Genomic DNA, 22326 nt, shown 5'->3' with positions numbered 1-22326 from the left:
GCAGCACTGTTAACAGTAACTACACTCTGGACTCAACCTGGACACCCAAGGAAAAACAGATAAAGCAAATGTGCTAATAGACACTACTGAATACTATCCAGCCATTAAAAGAATGAAATCTTGTCTTTTGCAGGAGCCTAGATAGAACCGGGGATCATGATGTTAAGCAAAATAAACCAAACATAGATACAGGAAAGCTACTGGTGTTCATTAATTTGTGGAACTTAAAAAGTCAATGTCTTAGATGAAGGAATATGTAGTTGTGATCATTAGAGAGGGAGAAAGGCAAGAGAGAGAAACACATTGAGGGAGGGGTACCAGAACACATGGAGAGAGGACGAATTAGTTGTTTTTGCTCTACAGCACAGAAGGGTACTAGTGATTCAATCTGTGATACATTTCAAAATTACAAGAAGAGTATAAAGTTCCAAAACATACAAAGAATCAATATTTGAAGAGACAGAAGTGCTTATTTGCCTGCATGGATTATTTCATATTGTAATATGCTTCAAGTTACCATAATGTACCTCATAAAGACTGAACAATGCCCTGTCTCAACAAATTAAGAAAATAGGGTTGGGGGCATATCATATGTGGCAGATAACTTGTCTAGCATTCATGAGGCCCTGAGTTTGATCCATAGTACCACAAAAATTTGAGAAAATAAATAACCATATCCATCTCCACCAAATAAATAGCTGCGGAACAGAATATGTTATGTTACCACAATTTAATCACTTTTTACTCATTCTCCTATTTGTACAGAAACTTAACACAACATAAAAATACTGAACCATTCCTTATGACATTTATTCTGCAGTTTTAGAATTTGAAAGAAACAGACCCTAAGATAACAAATAGAAGAAAACTCACATAGTAATGTCATTTACTTGGTTTCCGTGTGTGTGGGTTAGAAAGTAACTGGATTCTCTGGTGAGAGAATGAGATTATAAAGCAAATAAGTAAACACATAAATTAAAGAGAGGCTTTTCATCAGAGGTCTTTATTCAGCACTATATCTTATATGGAAGCATGAAGTTCCGATAAACATATATAATATTTTGTAGTGGGGAAAAGAATTAAATGTCTTGTAAGACCCGTTTTCGGTTTCTTGGGCTTAGAAGAATTATGACCTCTTGGGCAGCTGATGGAGGACATCATCGTACTGGAAGCGCTTCTCTGTGAAAACTGTCAGCTTACCTTTATATAGCAGATATTACCTTCAGAATGGATCTACGGAGGAGAAAGGCTGTTTTAGTAAATTGTGTCTTTACTACACTTCTCTACCTGAGCCAATCTATTCTTTCAAATGGCTTCTTGTGTACCTCAAGTGAAAAGGCACAAATTTTTATGAAATTCTGGAATTTTTTCCTTCACAAATTAGCTAAGAGCATCAAATCGTTCATATAGTGCCATAACTCTGGCTCGTGGACTTTCCTAATGACTCTGCTGTCAATTTGAGCTGGTCAAAAGTAAATCCTACACCATACATTATACCTGCAGTTGTGTGGACAGAATGCCCCGACAGTAGTGCATTGAATAAAATTAAATGTCAACTGAGTGCAACAAACAGCAATCATATGAGCTATTAAAAGCTTCACAGAATAATTTAGTGCACTGATTTCATTCCTCATGAATGTTTTGGGAACAAACCTCTTTTATAATAATGTAATAGTAACATGTATTCTAACACAAAAGAGACTATTCATCTTCGGAGAAATATCAGTTTTTACCAAGCTTCATGTTTGTGAGATTAAACATGACCAAGATAGTTTTAGTTGATTTCTTCTACAATCACGAACAGCTGAATAAAATATGACTTGACACAGGTAACCTGTGAAGTCCAGAGAATCTGTCTTGATGACATCACTCTTGCTATCAGTCATGATTGTCTTATTTAGGTAATGACTCTGCCCATTTTCAAACATACAATACTCTTACAGCTTGTTGCCCCATTGCTCAAACATGAGTTGAGCTGCTATCAGTCACTAAAACATGTTAATTCATTTTTCTTTCAGTAGTGGAGAAATTCAGCTAGTGATTAAACTTCTCTCTCTGATTGTAGAATAAAACTGTTTGTCATGAAAGTAATCAGAGCCCCAAAAATCACACTATGCTTACTTGAATGCAGAATAATTGTGAATGCAAATCTAGTTGCTTTTTGAAAGCCTTTAATGGCAAATGATAGGAATGAGTAGAAACAGAAAAGACAGAAGGGAGTGTTTCAGTCCATCTGATATGGCAAAGTTAAATAGATATATTTGGTTCTACCCTCTTTCACAGAGGGCTTAGAATGGAGGTGGCACAAAAAAAGCAACAAAAAAGCATCTTTGAAGTTTGTTTTGTACAGCACCAATGAAAATAGTAAATTAACCACATAACTTTAAAATATTCTTTTAGCTGTAATATATAATTACACTCCCAAAACTAATAAATTAACTGGAAACTAAATCCATTTCCTTAAATAGAACATGTACTTTTAGTTGTAAAGTTACATTGTAAAGTTTTATGTTAAAGTTATTTATCAGGATGAATTACAGCTAGAAGATACTCATTTTAATTGTACATGGTCATTGATAATATAGAATTTCAAGAATTATTGAATGATCAAAGGAACAAAGCTCAAAAAACAATTGTAAAGAAAAATTTCAGGGACTTAGGGTGTGGTTTATGTGATAGAGTGTTTACCTACCAAGAGTATGGTCTTGAAAACCCCTGTACTCCAGAAAAAAATATTTCAAAAAGAATAAAGGATTTTAGGTATGGCAGAGAGTAACTTGTGGCAGACAATTACTGACAGGAATGGATAATTTGTTTCTGTCTAAATTGGCTAAACACATGGTGGAACATACAGACACCCATGCCTCCCAGAGCCATGAAACTAGGAAAGTGAGGAGGAGACAGTGAGGTGAGCTGCACTCTCCGTAAAGACCCCTCCCTTCCCAAATTGCACAAAACCAACAGGCAGGCACAGATGGGACAGGAATCTAAGCGGACATCCTGGCCTTCGCCAGGTCAACAAAAACAAACATGGAGCCCAAGCTCAAGGAAACAGAATGTGACGGGCCAGATTACAACAAAGGAACAACTCAGGAGCTTGGCATTGCATGCGTGTGTGTGTGTGTGTGTGTGTGTGTGTGTGTGTGTGTGTGTTCTCCATAAGTTATTTGCTGAATTGTATTTGATGTAGGGCCAACAGTTTAAGAAGTGGCACTATGAGTACCAGTTTAAGATCTTAGGAAAGGAAGATAAAATGAAGCAGTACCAAATTATTGCTATCAGTTTTCATAAACAATTTTTAACAGTTGATCAAACTTATTAGGCCTATTAATATGCCGCTGAAAATAGAAAAATGAAGCTAATAAATAGGCAATATGAACAGATCCAAAGAGGAATCACAGTTGGAGTTATCTAATCACAAACTAATTATGGATATTACCATTCACAAATATTAGCAAACATCAAGGAATATTGATGGAAAAAGAATAGGAAAATCTAGGAACACTGATTTTTAATGTATAAAGAACCATCACCAAAGGAATTACATAAAGACATTAATATTCAAAGGAAAAACAATTCATCACAAAGCATGGAAGTCAGAACAAAATGCAATGATTTCTTCAAAATGTTGAAAGAAAATCTAGTCTGCCACCAGTGAATCCTGGCTACTCAGAAGGCTGAGATCTGAGAATCAAATTTCCATGACAGATCAGAAACATCTGGGAGACACTTACCTACCATTAATCAGCCAAATTCTGGACTAGCAAGGAGGTAGGAAGCCAAATGTGAGTGAGAAAGCTAAGTGCGAGCTCAAGGCCCTGAGTTCAAATTCTAACACTAGCACAGAAAAATAAAGAGAAATTATATTCATTTTTGGAATATTTTCTGAAGGAAAATAAAGGACATGGCAAAGGCATTGTTTTTCTAGAGAAAATACTAATATATTCATCATTCTATACCATGCATAATCTAGATAATCACTAATAGAAATGGAATTTTGACCCAAAAGAAGATAAAAATAAATACAGTGTTAATTGGATATCTTATGTCACCCAGTATATCTGAAAGGTTATTGCAACATATAATTTAAAATATATTCTTACTGAAATATTTCCACCTTTTTTGTACAAAAAAATGTTTAAATATCTTCTAGGCATGTCTGACTTAGAGTACAATCAACTTAAAATTCTCACATTTCAAGTACTCAGTAATTTCTTTTGGCTTCCATTGTAGACAAAGAGATTTTTTGTTTGTAGCAAGAATCAACTTCTACAGTTTACAAATTTGATCTACTACTCAATTAATTTAGTGGTATATTATATATTGAATGTCACATTTAATTACTTCAATAAATGTTTTAGAATCTACTTCTCTGTAATTAATATAGCTACAGTATGTTTCTCAAATAATACAATGCCATTTAATGGCATATACTCTGAAAGGAAAGCAATATTTTTCTGAGATGCACTATCAAAGCTGGGCGCTGGTGGCTCACATCTGTAATTCTTGATACTCAGAAGACTAAGATCTGAGGATCACAATTCAAAGCCAGCCCAAGGCAGGAAAGTCCATAAGACTTTTATCTCCAATTAAGAACTAAAACACTGGCAGTGGATCTGTGGCTCACAGTGGTCAAGCCCTAGCTTTGAGCATAAAGAGCTCGGGGACAGCACCTAGGATCCATAGTTCAAACCCCATAACAACAACAACATAAATAACAACAAAAAACATAATACATTCAAGAGTTTATCTCATATACTAGCTCTTTATATGAGAATATTTATGTGGAGCTAAACTAGCTTGATTTAGGGAAAAAACAAGCCTTATTTTTGCAATGAGATGTGATCCCACAATAATGAAAGTATATTTTAAGTTTTATGCCTTTGTACTAAGAAAGACAGGTCAATTAATAGGCTGTCATTTTTACCTTACTGGAGTAATTCTTTTTTTTTTGGGGGGGTGGTATCAAAAGAAAGTGAACAACAGAATTTATAAAACCCAGATTAGCACCGTGGTTAGCATGTGGGGAGGCCTGCAGTAAGTATATCCTCTACCCTCATCTCTTAGTTACTCATTGGGACCAGAAAGATAACTAACAAAACCAGTCACTAGAAAAGCTAGGAAATGTATGGCTTTGACAACAGAAGAAAAAACAACTGACCAAGAGGTGTGTTTAACAGTTAATGGATGCATCATAACTAGATAACCCCCACGTGACTCCTGGCGGAACACTCACCGAATAGCAGCTTCTGATTGGTCTCCTGGGCTTTTTTACTTGGCTTTGGTTTGGCATTTTCTTTGGTAATAGTATTTTTTCTCTCAGTCAAGGAAAAATTTGGCAAAGTGACGTTAAATGTTTTCTTCAGGACAGAATGTCTTAAAAACGGACTGAGCTGTGGAGAATCAAACAATAACAACAGCATGCTTTCATCACATCATTCACAAACTGAAAAATTACTGCCTATAAGTAAATAATGAACTCACTAATTGAATTAAACAGCATTTTACATTAAAATCATACATGTTTGGATTCCTAGGATTAGTATCTCTAAATATGCTTTATAATGCAAAAAAAAATGTTGTTATTCATGAGCTTAATTAAAGTGTGCTTATTATTCTTGACAAATGTCACACGGTTAGAAATATGTTGGACTGTCATGTAGGAACAGGATACCAACTCCAAAAGAATGCCACAAGGCAAAGTTTACTTCTGCAGAAGGGTATCACCAGCAGTCATAACTCTGGCAAGCAAGCAGCTGCTTGCCTTTCAACCAGAACCTGGAAGGCCCCGACCCTCTGATCCGATTGGCTGAGTCTAGGTTGACAAACTGCAGAAGGGTGTGGCTTAATAAGATATACATACAATTCAAGGCGCTTTTAAAAAGAATGTATGTAAATAACTTTTTTTTTTTTTTGCCAGCCCTGGGCCTTGGACTCAGGGCCAGAGCATTGTCCTGGTTTCTTTTTGCTCAAGGCTAGCACTCTGCCACTTGAGCCACAGCGCCACTTCTGGCCATTTTCTATATATGTGGTGCTGGGGAATCAAACCCTGGGCTTCATGTATATGAGGCAAGTACTCTTACCACTAGGCCATAGTCCCAGCCCCTGTATGTAAATAAATTTAATTAACAAGGACCAAGCCCGTTGGCCAAAGCAGTAAGTTTTTAGAAAAAAAAATTCTCTCAAGATGAACAGAAAGGAAACAAACTATTTGATTTAAAGAGAGAGATGCTTTTTTCACAACATATATTAGAAACAGAACAAGAAGATGAAAGCTGTAACTTGAAAAAAGAAAAGATCTGGATACATTTCAATATGTGAATTTAAAAATGTATGTGTATTGATAGCTTTACAATAACTTTTACTATAACATAAATTTTGCTTTCAAGGAAGGCAGATAATTTTCCACATGTGTCTTCTAATCAACATTTTCCTTCCCACTAAATAATTATGGTATGTATATCATCTGCCCAAGACCATTTTTGCACTAAGACAGAATTTCCCTGCTCTCTCCAGTCAACCTACCAATGAAATCACTGAGAACAACAGGAACTGGAAACAACTACTAAATTTATTTTTAAAAAACAAACATGGATTTTTTTTTTTGGGGGGGGGGGCGGCGGAAGACAGCGGAGGAGCTGCAGAGCCCTAGCTGAGCTCCCTCTGGCATCGCAGTTTTCTCACCCCATAGAAACTTTTACTCCTAGAAAGACAGCCAGAGTAAGTTCTAACAGTACAGGGATTCTCGCCAGGAAGGAAAAATCCACTTTGCTCGTCTGAAAACACAGATCTGAGCTCTGGATGGCATCCCGCCGCCGCGCCAGTGCCGGCACCGGCACAGCAACCCGCACTCCTCGCAGTTAAAGCACGCAGCGTAGACCAGGGAGAAATCCTCCAGACGGCGGCTGAGCATGGACGACCTGAAATCGCAGAGAAAGCGTGAGTACCCATCAGAGCAGCTTCTGGAAGGCAGCCCTTCCCCCACTGCCAGAGCAAAGCACGACCTTTGCCACTGGCATAGGGTCAGACCAGACTGGAACTAAAGCGGGCCTGGGGAAAGCTAGGTCAAATGAGCCATCTTTGAAAAGGGCAAGAGGGATGGAACAGTGAGAGCCAGCTCCGCCCAGGAGAACGCCCCCTGCCCAGGCAGGAGGTGTGTCCTGGGCCTTGGCTTAGCCAGAGGTGCCCCGCCCTGCCCTCTGGAATTTCTAAATTTAAAGCGAAAGCGGCCAGCAGCTCCCAGCAGCTCCCAGCAGCACGGAGACACCAGATGGGGGAACAAACAGTTCCTGAGACAGTTAAACGGTCCCGTCACAGAGGAAGCCCAATTCCCAGCCCGAAACGGAGCTGCATTCCATAGCCACCTCTGCCAAGGAGGCTGCCCCACCCAGGAGGGAGGAGCCCCCCCCAGGCAAGCAACTCTCCGCCGGGTAAAACAGGGCAGAGGCGCCCCACCCTGCTGAGTCCACAGCCTATTCAAAGCCAGGTGTTAAAGGCAGCGGCCCCACAGCAGACAGAGGAGCCACAGTTCCCGAGACTGCTCATGTCCCCATCTACAGAGGACGCCCAAGGCCTACCTGCAAGCTGTGCGAACCACAGAGACCCAGGATTGCACCAACAGGGGAGAAGGGTCAGTACAGATCCACCCCCTGCAAACTGAAATCAAGTCAAACCCAGCCAATCAGGAAAATAGACTGCAGACCCTTGCAAGGAAACGAGAGACTGGGGAAAGACCACCCAAACAAGGAGGACTCTATTAGTTTTTCTTTTCAAGCATTTTTTAAACTTATATAAAAATTTTTTTTTCACTTCTGAAACCTCGTTGGTTGTTTTTTTTTGTTTTCCATTTTTACCTGTCTGTTTTATCAAGTTTTTTTCTTTTCTGTTTGTTTGGGTTGTTCCTTTTCTGGTTTTTTTCCTTTTTATTTTTTAAATAATTTTTCTCTGTTTTGTGCATCTGTCTTCCACTATTTTTACTTTATTTCTCTCTTTTCATTCTCTTTCTTTAAAAATTACTTTCCTATAAATAACACCTCCACTCTTTTCTGCTAATTCTCCATTGTCTATCATTTTAACCTTGTTCTTTCTACTGATTCTACTCTTCTCCACATTTCCACATCACTGAAACTAAACCAAAATCACCACCCCCCAATACATTTTACTCTATTCTCTTTACTACCTCCAACTTACCCTCCTGACTTACTGCCTGGACCTCCAGTTTCCATTGACTCCTGGTTATTGGATACAGGGTATCCCAGCTTAATCCGAGTGACTCAAAGGGGTTCATAGAGAAAGCCAGTCCTAAAAGAACTTAATATAAAAACAAGAATTGCATATAGGGTTGTAACAGTAAATAAGTAACTACAGGATACAGGGCCCAGGATCGGTTGTTATGTTGAAATTGTATTCTTTAGGAACACAAAATCTAATTTTATAGACAGGTATACAAGGTATCTGTATATAATTGTGAACTTGTAAGATTTACACAACAGTGCCTGGTAAGGGCTGCGTTGGGTCTTAAACGGTGCTCACAGTTGCTAGTAGACTGGCATTCCCAATCCAAATGGGCAGAAGGAACACAAGAAAGATGGCAAACAATGAAGTCTTATCCCCCACTCAAAACAAGCAGGAAGCAGAGCAGTCAATCAAAGACATAGAAGAGAACCCCCAAAATGCTCTACAAAGTCTACTGATAAAACATGATAAATGAAAAGTTTGAATCTCTTCAGTCAATTATTTTAGAGCGTGAGGAGGCAAAGCAAAAATTAATGGAGAATTTCATGGCATCCACAAGTAGAAAGATAAATGAACTTCAAGAGTCAAATGAAAAGATAGCTAACCAGCTTAAAGATTTGAGAGACAACACTCAAAGCCAAAGTAATGAAATTAATGAAGTAAAGAAGTCCATACAAGACCTAAGAAATGACATGGAAATCATCAGGAAAGACCAGTCAGAAGGAAAAAAGATTCGAAATCAAGTAGCTAGTCTACAGTCCCAACTAACTGAAGCAGAGGATCGAATTTCAGGAGCTGAAGATTCCTTAGATTCTATGGAGAAAGATCAAAAATCAATACAAATCTAGTCCAATGAACAAAACAGATCACTACAGGAGATTCAAGACATGATCAGGAAGCCCAATTTAAGGATAATAGGTCTTGAGGAAAACTTGGAGAAAGAGGTTAATGGGATAGGCAAACTATTTAACAGAATATTAGCTGAGAACTCCCCAAATATCCAGAAGGAAAGGCCTATACAGATACAAGAAGCATTTAGAACCCCAAACCGACCAGACCAGAAAAGGACATCACACCGACCATTGTGATCAAAAGAATCCTTAAAGTGGTTAGGGAGAAGAAAACAATCACATATAAAGGAAAAGCAATCAGAATTACCCCAGACTTCTCATCAGAGACCATGAAAGCAAGGAGAGCCTGGAATGAAGTATACCAAACCTTAAATAAAAATAACTCCAACCAAGAATTCTGTACCCAGCCAAACTCTCATTCATAGCCAAAGGTCAAATAAAAGTCTTCCACAGTAAGGAAAAACTGAAACAATATATCTCCACCAAACCAGCTTTACAGAAAATCCTCAAAGATGTACTATACAGGGAAAATAATCAAGATCCCAATACAGACAGAGAAATGAACCCTAAATAGTAAACATCAGATCAAGAAATGGGAAGACACAGCTTTAAACAAGATAGTGATAATGAAAGGAACAAACGATCATCTCTCAATCCTAACTCTCAACATTAATGGACTTAATTCTCCAATCAAACGACATAGGCTCATAAGTTGGATCAAAAATCAAGATCCATCTTTCTGCTGCCTCCAAGAGACACATCTATCCAGCAAAAGTAAACATCTTCTAAAAGTGAAAGGCTGGAATCAAATCTATCAAGCAAATGGCCCCCGTAAGGAGGCTGGAGTTGCAATCCTAGTATCAGACAAAATTGACTTCAAATTAAAAAAGGTAAGAAGAGACAAAGAAGGCTACTACATACTAGTAAAGGGATCTCTCCTACAGGAAGATATAACCATTCTAAATATCTACACACCAAATTCAGGAGCACCCAACTTCATCAAACAAACACTACTGACTCTAAAAACACTCATAGACCCAAACACATTGATAATAGGGGACTTTCACACTCCACTATCACCTCTGGACAGATCAACACGCCAAAAACTGAACAAAGAAACCACAGAACTAAACAATTGCATAGACCAACTAGACTTAACCGACATCTACAGAAATGCAAGGACAGATTACACATTCTTCTCCGCAGCACATGGAACATTCACCAAAATAGATCACATCTTAGGGCACAAAGAAAATCTGTACAAATTCAGAAGTATCAAAACCATTCCTTGCATTCTCTCAGACCACAATGGAAAAAAATTAGAGCTCAACTCAAACAGCCACCACAGAAAATCCTACAATTCATGGAGACTAAACAACACACTGCTGAACCATCAGTGAGTCATTGAAGAAATTAAAACGGAAATTCAAATGTTTATGGAATTCAACCATGTTGAGGACACAAAGTACCAGCTCCTTTGGGACACAGCAAAGGCAGTACTCAGAGAAAAATTTATATCTCTGAGCGCATGCATCAACAAACTGGAGAAACAGCAACTCAATAATTTAAAGAAGCACCTTAATTTCCTTGAGAGAGAACAACAAGCCAAACCCCAAGTCAAATAACGGAAGCAAATAATTAAAATCAAATCAGAATTAAATCAATTAGAGACAAAAAAAAACCATTGAAAGAATCAACAAAACAAAGAGTTGGTTCTTTGAAAAAATCAACAAGATAGACAGACCCCTGGCAAACCTGACCAAAAAACAAAGGCAGCACACTCAAATAAACAAGATAAGAGATGAAACAGGTAACATCACCACAGAAATAACCAAAATTCAGAAAATAATAAGGGACTATTTTGCAAACCTTTATGCCAACAAATTCGAGAAGTTGGAAGAAATGGATGATTTCCTAGAAAAAATTCATATCCCCAAACTGAAGCATGAAGATTTAAACCTTCTAAACAGACCCATATCCAGTATTGAAATAAAAATGGCAATAAATGATCTTCTATCCAAGAAAAGCGCAGGTCCAGATGGATTCACTGCAGAATTCTACAAGGCCTTCAAAACAGAACTCACACCAATATTTCTTAAACTCTTCAATGAAATTGAAAGAGAACTTTCACTACCAGACACATTCTATGAAGCCAGTATAACCCTCATCCCAAAACCAGGCAGGGACTCATCACAGAAAGAGTACTAGAGGCCGATTTCCCTGATGAACATAGACGCAAAAATTCTCAACAAAATTCTGGCCAATCAACTTCAACAGGTCATCAAACAAATCATACACCACGATCAAACTGGATTCATCCCAGGGATGCAAAGTTGGTTTAATATACGCAAGTCAATTAATGTAATCCACCACATCAACCAGAGCAAGGTAAAGAACCACATGGTTTTATCTCTGGATGCGGAAAAAGTGTTCAATAAAATCCTGCACCCATTTATGCTAAAAGCCCTGGAAAAACTGGGATTCCAGGGAACATTCCTGAATATAATCAAGGCAGTTTATGACAAACCAACAGCAAGTATAACTCTAAATGGTGAAAAACTAAAGCCATTCCCTTTAAAATCAGGAACAAGGCAGGGATATCCACTCTCTCTCCTGCTCTTCGTCATAGTACTAGAATTCCTAGCCAGAGAAATTAGGCAAGAAGAAAATATAAAGGGGATCCAAAAAGGAAAAGATGAAGTTAAACTTTCTCTCTTCGCAGATGACATGATCCTATACCTAAAGAATCCCATAGATGCTAACCCCAGGCTACTAGAGCTGATCCAAACTTTGGCAAAGTGGCAGGATTATAAATTAACCCTCAAAAATCAACGGCCTTTCTCTATGCTAACGACCCGAAGACCGAGGGTGAAATCAGGAAAGCAACTCCTTTTGCAGTAGCCCCCCAAAACATAAAATACCTGGGAATAACCTTAACCAAAGAAGTGAAAGACCTCTGATGAGAACTTTAAAAGCCTGAAAAATGAAATACGTCAGAACTAAGGAAATGGAAAAACCTCCCATGCTCCTCGATTAGGAGGATTAATATAATCAAAATGGCAATATTGCCAACGGCTATCTACAAATTCAATGCAATACCCATTAATATCCCAACACCATTTTTTAATGAAATAGAGGAAGCAATCCAGAAATTCATATGGAACAATAAAAGACCTAGAATAGCAAAAACAATCCTAAGCAGAAAGAACAGTGCTGGAAGAATTACAATACCCAACTTCAAGCTGTATTATAAAGCTATAGTAATAAAAAAACAGCTTGGTATTGGCACCGGAACAGGCCTGAAGACCAATGGAACAGAATTGAAGACCCAGAAATGAACCCACAGAACTACGCCTACTTAATCTTTGATAAAGGAGCTAAAACAATAGTCTGCAAGAAAGATAGCCTCTTTAACAAATGGTGCTGGCAAAACTGGCTCAACACATGCAACAAACTAAAACTAGATCCTTATATATCACCCTGCACCAAAATCAATTCCAAATGGATTAAAGACCTCAAAATCAAAACAGACATCCTGAAAACACTAAAGGAAGGAGTACGAGAAACACTTGGGCTCCTTGGCGCAGGACGGAACTTCCTTAACAATGACCCAGAAAGGCTACAAATCAAAGAAAGGTTAGGCAAATGGGACTGCATCAAACTGCAGAGCTTCTGCAGGGCAAAGGACATAGCTCGCAAGATAAACAAAAGCCCACAGACTGGGAGAAGATCTTTACCGGCCATTCAACGGACAAAGGCCTCATATCTAAAATATATGCAGAACTAAAAAAATTACCTTCCTCCAAAACAAAACCGCAAAGAACCAATAGCCCCCTCATCAAGTGGGCTAAAGACTTACAAAGAGACTTCTCTGATGAGGAAATAAGAATGGCCAAGAGACTTATGAAAAAGTGCTCTACATCACTGGCCATAAAAGAAATGCAAATCAAGGGGCTGGGGATGTAGCCTAGTGGCAAGAGTGCCTGCCTCGGACACACGAGGCCCTAGGTTCGATTCCCCAGCACCACATATACAGAAAACGGCCAGAAGCAGCGCTGTGGCTCAAGTGGCAGAGTGCTAGCCTTGAGCGGGAAGAAGCCAGGGACAGTGCTCAGGCCCTGAGTCCAAGGCCCAGGACTGGCCAAAAAAAAAAAAAAAGAAATGCAAATCAAAACAACATTGAGATTCCACCTCACCCCAGTAAGAATATCCTATATCAAGAAAACTAATAATAACAATTGTTGGAGGGAATGTGGCCAAAAGGGAACCCTACTCCATTGTTGGTGGGAATGTAAACTGGTTCAGCCACTCTGGCAAGCAGTATGGAGATTCCTCAGAAGGCTAAATATAGAACTCCCCTATGACCCAGCAGCCCCACTTTTGGGTATCTATCCAAAAGACCACAAACAAAATCACAGTAATGCCACCAGCACAACAATGTTCATCACAGCACAATTTGTCATAGCGAGAATCTGGAACCAACCCAGATGCCCCTCAGTAGATGAACGGATCAGGAAAATGTGGTACATATACACAATGGAATGTTATACCTCTATCAGAAAGAATGACATTGCCCCATTTGTAAGGAAATGGAAGGACTTGGAAAAAAATTATACTAAGTGAAGTGAGCCAAACCCAAAGAAACGTGGAGTCTATGGTCTCCCTTATTGAGAATAATTAGTACAGGTTTAGGCAAGTCATAGCAGAGCATCACAAGAGCCCAATAGCTATACCCTTATGATCACATAAGATGATGCTAAGTGAAATGAACTCCGTGTTATGGAAACGATTGTTATATCACAGTTGTAATTACTTTCAACGTCGCATGTGTATCTGTAGCTTCTATTATTGATGATGTTCTTGTATCACCTTCCAGTGGTTGTACCTACACTATCTCTGTAATCTTATCTGAGTATATTGGAAACCGTGTATACTGGTATTAGAACTAGGAAATTGAAAGGGAATGCTAAAATTGAGAGACACAGGGTAAAAAAAGACAACTACAAAAGCAATACTTTCAAAACTGGTGTAAGTGAACCAAACACCTCAGGGGGGGAAAAGGGAACGTGGGAGGAGGGAGGGGGGTATGAGGGACAAGGTAACAAACAGTACAAGAAATGTATCTAATGCCTAATGTATGAAACTGTAACCTCTCTGTACATCAGTTTGATAATAAAAAGTTGAAACTAAATAAATAAAATATAAATAAATAAAAATTGAAAAAAAACAAACATGTTCTCCGTGAATTTCAGTTAGTCAAATAGTGTGAGGCATATCTACTTAATATCTTGTTAAAAGATTACTGAAAAGTAAAATTAGTATCATTTCTTTCTTTTTTTCTTTTTTTTTTTTTTTTTTTTTTGCCAATCCTGGGCCTTGGACTCAGGGCCTGAGCACTGTCCCTGGCTTCTTTTTGCTTAAGGCTAGCACTCTGCCACTTGAGCCACAGCGCCACTTCTGGCCGTTTTCTATAAATGTGGTGCTGGGGAATTGAACCCAGGGCCTCATGTATGTGAGGCAAGCACTCTTGCCACTAGGCCATATTCCCAGCCCTGAAAAGTAAAATTAGTGGAGTATTCATCCGACTAGCATTTGAGTGTGTCCTTTGTGATAGGCCTACCCAGTCCTCTCATTTTTTTCTTTTTTTTAAATTTTTATTGTCAAAATGATGTACAGATAGGTTGCAGTTTCATACATTAGGCATTGGATACATTTCTTGTACTGTTTGTTACCTCCTCCCTCATTCCTCCCTCCCCCCCTTTCCCTTTCCCCACCATGAGCTGTTCAGTTCATTTACACCAAACAGTTTAGCAAGTATTGCTTTTGTAGTCGTCTGTCTTTTTTTTTTTTTTTTACCCTGTGTCTCTCGATTTTGGTATTCCCTTTCAATTTTCTAGTTCTAATACCTGTATACACTGTTTCCAATGTATTCAGATAAGATACTGAGATAGTGCAGGTACAACCACAGGAAGGGGATACAAGAAGATCATCAATAATAGAAGCTACGGTTACACATAACACATTGAAAGTAGTTACAACAGTGATATGTCACTCTTTTCCATAACATGGAGTTCATTTCACTTAGCATCATCTTATGTGATCATAAGGGTATAGCTATCGGACTCTCGTGATCCTCTGCTGTAACTAGCCTATACCTGTGCTAATTATTTCCTATGAGGGAGACCATAGAGTCCATGTTTCTTTGGGTCTGGCTCACTTCACTTAGTTTACTTTTTTCCAAGTCCTTCCATTTAGTCCTCTCATTTTTATTCTCACCCCTCTCCCAAGAACATCAAACAACAGGACGCACTGCAGAAGTTGGGAAATGAGGTGAGTGCTTTCTGAACACAAGCTGAGAATGCCAAGAATACTCACGCTCAAATTTCTCCTTGTCTCTGGCTTGTCAGTCAGAGACCAGATGATAGCCATCCATGTCCCATCACCTGCCAGTGGGAGGGGAGTAACAGATATCACTGCAGATTTTCACTTGAACACGGTCAGTGCCTGTGACCTTCAGAAGGCTACCTCCCATTTCTGAACTTGTTTCAATGGAGGCAATGCTACACTACCTTCAGTGGGCTCTATGGATATATTAAGTGAATTAAAGTTGATAAAACAGCCCTTGTTTTGGAGCCATAGTATTGCTTAGTAATTAAAAGCATGGACTTTTCAATGTTGCCCTCCTCTGCCCTCTGTGTGCTCTTAAGTAATTTGTAATTTCACTGTAATTTGGTTTTCACCTTGTAAAATAGGGACAATAAAATGTCCTATTTTGCAGTATTGTTATATGGAGTAAAATGAATTAGCACATGTAAAGTATATCAATCATAACATGTCAAAAAAAAAAAGCTACCGCCAGGTGCGGAGGCTCAACACTATTATCCTGGCTACTTTGGAGGCAGAGGTCAGGGAATTTCTGCTTGAAGCCAGCCTGGGAAGAAGTCTGTGAGATTCTGATTCAACCAATGGCCAGGTGCAGTGTCGTATGCCTGCCATGTCCAGTGACACAGGCAAACACAAGGAAGAAGATCGCAGCCCAGACTGGCCTGAGCAGAAAGTAAGACTTCACCTTAAATAAGCAATGCAAAAAGGGCTGGAGAAGTGGCACAAATGATAGAGCACTTGCCTAGCAGTTGTGAGGCACTGAGTTCAAACCTGAGTACAACGAAAGAAAGAAAGGAAGGAAGGAAGGAAGGAAGGAAGGAAGGAAGGAAGGAAGGAAGGAAGGAAGGAAGGAAGGAAGGAAGGAAGGAAGGAAGGAAGGAAGGAAGGAAGGAAGGGAGAGAGGGGGGGAGGGAGGGAGGGAGGGAAGGAAGGAAGGAAGAAAAGAAAGGAGGGAGGGAGGGAGGGAAGGAGGGAGAGGAGTATTTCCAAGTTTCTAGAAAAAAAAACTTTGAATATCTTAAAAATTACCATTGGCATAGACAAACAGTACCACAGTTATTCTATACTATGAACATATTTGATTCTGAAACATGGATACTGTTTAATATCAAATGATATGTGTACTACAAGACTTCAATAATTACTAGGAAGCTAAGCAATGAAGATTAATGGGACAGATACAGAGCCCAGAAATAAACCCATGCAAATACTGTCCTGCTATTTGACGAGGGAGCGAACACAAAAATGGAGCCCCAAAGATAAACTTGGGGGTAACATTACTAGGAATCCATAGATAAACAAAGGTTACTGGCTGAAAAAAAAAAAAACCATGATAAAGATAGTGCTATGAGTAAAAAGCTCAACCTCAGTCATCAGTACTTAGGGGAAAACTAGGAGTAATGTAGATGACAGCACTTCATCCTGAGTTCTTAAGCACGCAAAATCATCTGATTAACAACTTGCTTCTTAAAGCACAGGCAAGTGGGGAAAGTCAAAATCCTGGAAGAAGTTGTTTTGTATTCAAAGCATTTCCATCTGAAGATAGGAGTGAATGGGAGATGGGTCTTATTTTTCTTGATCTGCATTGAAATCATGTTCAGATTGTAGCTTTCAGAATACAAAATATCTGAAAGTACTTGTCTGCAGCAAATGGTAGCCTAATGCCCACTTAGGCTTTTTATGCTCTGGGTTCTATGGTTGGCAAAATTGATTTAAAATTTGTTTGAACTAAAGAACAATTTATATAAACCATTTCATTGAAATTATAATGAATGTGTTTGAAATATGAATTCCAACTGAGGAATAATCAATACAATGTTATGTTTTGGGCTTAAATTGTAATGAAATACATTAGAATACATGTCATTGTTTACAGTTTTCACTGAAATATATGAATGCTGAATCTATAGCATGCTGAATCTATATTAATGTTGGATATATATTTATGCTGAATATAGTATATTTCACTATATTTCTTATGTGCAGTAAAATACAATGCTTGAAATATTTTAGTCACCAGAGTTTATTTGTATTCATTGGTTTGGAAGTATACAAACTATATAAATATTTTCCCTGTGAATACCTTTTCAAAGCACAGAATTATCTTTTTAATGTATTATAGCCAGGTGCTACTGGCTCACACCTGTAATCATGGCTACTCAAAAGACTGAGATCTGAGGATCACATTTTTTTCCTATTTTTTTAAAGTTTTTATTATCAAACTGAATTACAGGGTGGTTACAGTTTCATACATTAGGCATTGGATACATTTCTTGTACTGTTTGTTACCTCGTCCCTCATTCCCCCTCCCCCCTCCCCCTTTCCCTTCCCACCCCCCGCCATGAGTTGTTCAGTTCATTTACACCAAGTATTGCTTTTGTAGTTGTTTGTCTTTTTTTACCCTGTGTCTCTCGATTTTGGTATTCCCTTTCAGTTTCCTAGTTCTAATACCAGTATACATGGTTTCCAATATACTCAGATAAGATACAGAGATAGTGTAGGTACAACCACAGGAAGGTGATACAAGAACATCATCAGTAATAGAAGCTTCAGTTACACATGGCACGTTGAAAGTAGTTACAACTGTGATACAACAACCGTTTCCATAACATGGAGTTCATTTCACTTAGCATCATCTTATGTGTTCATAAGGGTATAGCTATTGGGCTCTTGTGATGAGGATCACATTTTGAAGCCAGCCCAGACAGGAAAGTTCCAGAATCTCTTATCCTCAATTATCTAGCAAACAGCTGGAAGTAGAGCAGTGACTCAAGTCCTGAGCAAAAAAGCTAAGGGACAGCACCCAGGACCTGAATTCAAGTTCCAGTACTCTCTCTCTCTCTCTCTCTTTCATTCTCTCTCTCTCACACACACACATACACACACACACTTATTACATTGCTCTGTGTGAGAGGAAAGTAAAAGAATAATGGTATGCTAATTTGTATACTATTGACTAGTAAGAATAAACAAATATTTAAACAAAGCTTACTAAATAACTTCAAAAAGTCACTGTTCTGAAAGACAAAGACTGAGAACATGTTCTTCACTAAGGAAAAATTTAAATATGATGATTAAATGCATTTATGTATGTTAAATATTATTAGGTCACTTAGCAATATTTGAATGATACCTATATTATAGGTAATAGTATTGTAGCAATGTAAAATTTCCTGAATTTGATCACTGCTGTGAACTTTTGTAAGAATGCCTTCATTATTAGGAAATAAATGGTGATGTATTATAAATGTAGTTTAAAATTATGACAGAAGTTAGATTCAGAAGGTTACAGGGAATAAAAATTCCACAATGTTTTCCCTAATAATATATGTTTTCTTATACTGCAGGGTGAGACAGAGAGCAAAAGAGAAAGGAGAATAGCAAATGATATATAACATGCAATAATTGGTACACCAACAAATGAATTTTATCAAAATGAATGTTGAAGCTGGATATAAGAAGAACACTGTAATCAGAACACAAGAGGTGGAGGCAGGAAGGTTGCAAATTCTAGGCTGGCTTGGGTGATGATGTGAGTACAAAGCGAGCTGCTTTAGCTACACAGCAAGAGCCTCTCCACAGAAGTAAGGGCTAGGCGTGTAACTCCGTGTTCGAGCCACTTGACTGGCATGTGCAGGGCTCAGTTCCACAGTAAACTTGAAACAAAATGTGATCCCAGAACCAAGGCTTTCCTCTAGATTTCATGCAGTTCAACTATTCTTTAGTTTCTATGGTTACACTTCACCTTTACCTAAAGAAACAGAAATCCTTTTCGAGTGTCAGCTTTTTGTTCTCTCCGCTGTTATTTTGCTGCTCAGCCTTGAACCCACAGACAGCCTCATGTACGCTAGGCATGTGATATACCACTAAGCTACACTGCCAGTCTAAGTAGGATGGGATTTTTGTTGATACTTAAGTGTTTTTACTGCATTTTTTTTATCTTTTAAAGGGGTTGGCATTTAGCAAAGCAGATTATGAATACAATATATCTTTCAAGATTCTCCACCCATTCCTCCCTATGCAACCCCTCCCTCATTTGTCTTAATTTTGTAGGGTATACATTGAATCCCTGACTGACTTGGCCCCCTCTGCTCTTCATTCTCCCAGCCCACGCCCTTAAGCTCTCACTACCACGTTCAAGTACCCGTTTCCTGGTACTTACTTGTTGGGCTTTGACTTTGCCGTTCTAAGGAATTCTACTATTTGAGTTCTCCCTTAGATGTCTTCAATCTTGTTTTTTTAACCTGGAGGTCTATAAAATCTATGTTAAGTGAATGTTTGGCTCTTTCAGGTCATCCAGTCTTATTTACATCGATTCCATGTATTGGGAAGAGCACATTCTCTTTATTTTGGGGGTCTTATATATTCCTTTAACAATTTGCTCTTGCAAATAGACAATGATAGTGAAGTCATCTTTGTGCTTTAATAAGTAGCATTCTACATAGCCATTGCATACATCATGACATTTACACACAGCCAAGTTATTAGAATTAGCTACAGTAATTGTAGATGTTTTTAATTTTCTCCATCAATCCTTCCACCACCTACCCATTGGTCTGCACCTGTAGCTGTATATTCTGACTTTTTACAGTCAGTAGTGTTTTCTCTGGGAATATCTTCAGGTTTCACTATTGTTTCTGTAACCCAAAATAGGACAGCTTTCTTCTGCTTCTTTTCTGTGCACTACACACTTGCATTTTACATATGGCATTTGTATCTTGTTTTATTTCTTACCTAGTATGCCAGAATCTGTCTTTATCCTTTTGTTTTCTAACTCTTTGAATGATGCCTGGCATAGACACCTGCAATTTTGCCTGTTTAATTATGAGAACTTTGGGTCCTCACTGGTTTCGAGAAAATTCTCATATAAGATTATATTATGATTCACTTCTGCATCTGCTTTGTTTCCTGTTGTGGAACTGCTTCTAAAGATTTAACCTCTTTAAAGTACTTGTCATGTAAGTTTTAGATAAGCATTTATTAAAAGTTTAGCTTACTATGTAGCAAAGTATGCAAATAAGTAGGAAATTATGAATTTTCAAAAAGAGAACAGTGCTGTGTAAGCAGCACTAAGGTCAAGAAACAAAATGTTACCAGTATTCTAGAAGGTTCCTTTGAACCTCTCATAGGCATAGCTAGACAGAACAATTCCAGAGCCTGCGAGAGTTACAAGTATCTTCTAACATTATTAGACGTGCTTTGCCTGATTTTGAACTTTACCTAATGGAATCAAATAGACCATTTCCTTTTTGTGCCTGGCTCTTTCACTTGACATTATGCTTCTCATATGGATCTTTGTGGTTTGTGTATAACATTAATCCTCAGTTCTCTTTTGCATTCCATTTTATAAGTGCACTACAAAGTATTTTGTCCATTCTATTTCTAGTGACCATTTATGGACAGTTTCCAGTTTCAGCTACTAAAATAGTGCTGGTGTCCACATTTGTATGTGTCTTTTGGCACACATATGCTGACATTTCTGTTGGTTATAAAACTAAAAAAGTAACTACTGGGTCATAAACAATCTATACAGTTAGTTTTACAAAATCTACCAAGCAGTTTCCCAGGGGATATAAGTACTTCACTTTTCTCCACATCTTTTCCTATTCTTAGCTTCCTTTTCTATCCCTTTCTAATGATATATGTTAGATATACTGAATATGTACTGTATATACACATATACACACTATAATACACTTAGCTATGCTAAACAGTATGCATAGTACATATTATGTACTATACACACTATATCGTATATTATATTATGTATGATATATTGCTTATCATATATGTATTATAAACTACATAATATAGTACAGGCATATTATTGACTAATTATACTACAGTATACATTAGATATTATATAGTCTATATATTACTGTATAATATGTAGATATATATTATATATTATATAGTATACAGAGAATATCTATCACTATGTAATATGTATACTATAGAGAATATATAAATATTGTACACCATTAGTATACATGCTATATATTCAGTGTAGCTAAAATATAGTATTTGGAAATCCATACTGTCTTGTATAGAGCATAAGGTATACGGTATATACATAGAATAGAATATTGCTATAAATAGAATATTTTTGTTCCCCTAAAATTTGCATGCTGAAATTCTACAAAATGTTGGTATTAAGAGGTGGAGCCACTGGAAGAAACTGAGATTATAAAGGTAGAGCTCTTTTCATCCTGTGCAGTAAGAAGCCAGAACAGTAGCTAGCTCTCTCTCACCACATGGAAATAGAAGTAAGTGGCTTTCACCAGAATCCAACCATACTAAAGCCTTGGGTCACACTTCCAACTTCCAGAACCATGTGACCAATTCCCTCTATGCATTCATCACTCAGTCTATCTACCACTACTGCTGCTATTTTCTGTGGCAAAAGTCTGCAAGAAAATAAACAGTATCATCTAAATTTGGCTATCACACAATAAAGTGCTTTTTGCCTATTTACTCTTTACGTTCTTTGCTTTGAATGCACCTTGCTCAAGTCATTGGTTCATTTTCTTTGGGTTATCTGCTCCTTTTCAATTAGTTTAGCTTACTTCTAGACACACTTTTTGCAGGTATCAATCCACTTACCTCACAGTGACTGGAAAGCAAAGACAGAACAGGAGGTTCCCAGGCCTGATACCCTTTTCTAGCCCTTGTGCCCAGTGACATAAGTTCTTTAAAAAGTTACTAACAGAAACCAAGACATGAGCCAGGGCCTAAGTTGTCAACACATCAGGACACTTCCTCAAACTCTAGTATTATTACTACCTGTGTATATTCATATTTTCCTTAGCTTTTACCTAATGTCCTTTTTCCCTTTAAGTATCTCATTCTGATACCC

At 38.0% G+C, this 22326-nt stretch overlaps 1 protein-coding gene across 6 annotated transcripts in view; it reads right to left on the bottom strand.

Annotated features, from left to right (window-relative positions):
• Nucleotides 1-285: 285 nt before the first annotated feature.
• Nucleotides 286-22326, bottom strand: part of Stpg2 (sperm tail PG-rich repeat containing 2) — a 239154-nt gene continuing 217113 nt past the window's right edge. For 2 of the 6 annotated variants that reach the window (XM_048333478.1, XM_048333477.1), the window contains one exon: nucleotides 5121-5393. In XM_048333478.1, the coding sequence (XP_048189435.1) occupies nucleotides 5199-5393 (195 nt within the window). In that variant the 3' untranslated portion in view covers nucleotides 5121-5198. Of the gene's footprint in view, nucleotides 1234-5115; nucleotides 5394-22326 lie in introns of those variants that run through there. The other 4 variants (XM_048333473.1, XM_048333474.1, XM_048333480.1 and 1 more) reach the window with 4 other exon arrangements.

The sequence above is a fragment of the Perognathus longimembris genome, chromosome 24, assembly GCF_023159225.1.
Source record: "Perognathus longimembris pacificus isolate PPM17 chromosome 24, ASM2315922v1, whole genome shotgun sequence".
NCBI lineage: Eukaryota > Metazoa > Chordata > Mammalia > Rodentia > Heteromyidae > Perognathus > Perognathus longimembris.
Note: the sequence above shows the minus strand (reverse complement) of the source record. Positions and strands in the feature narration are given on the sequence as shown.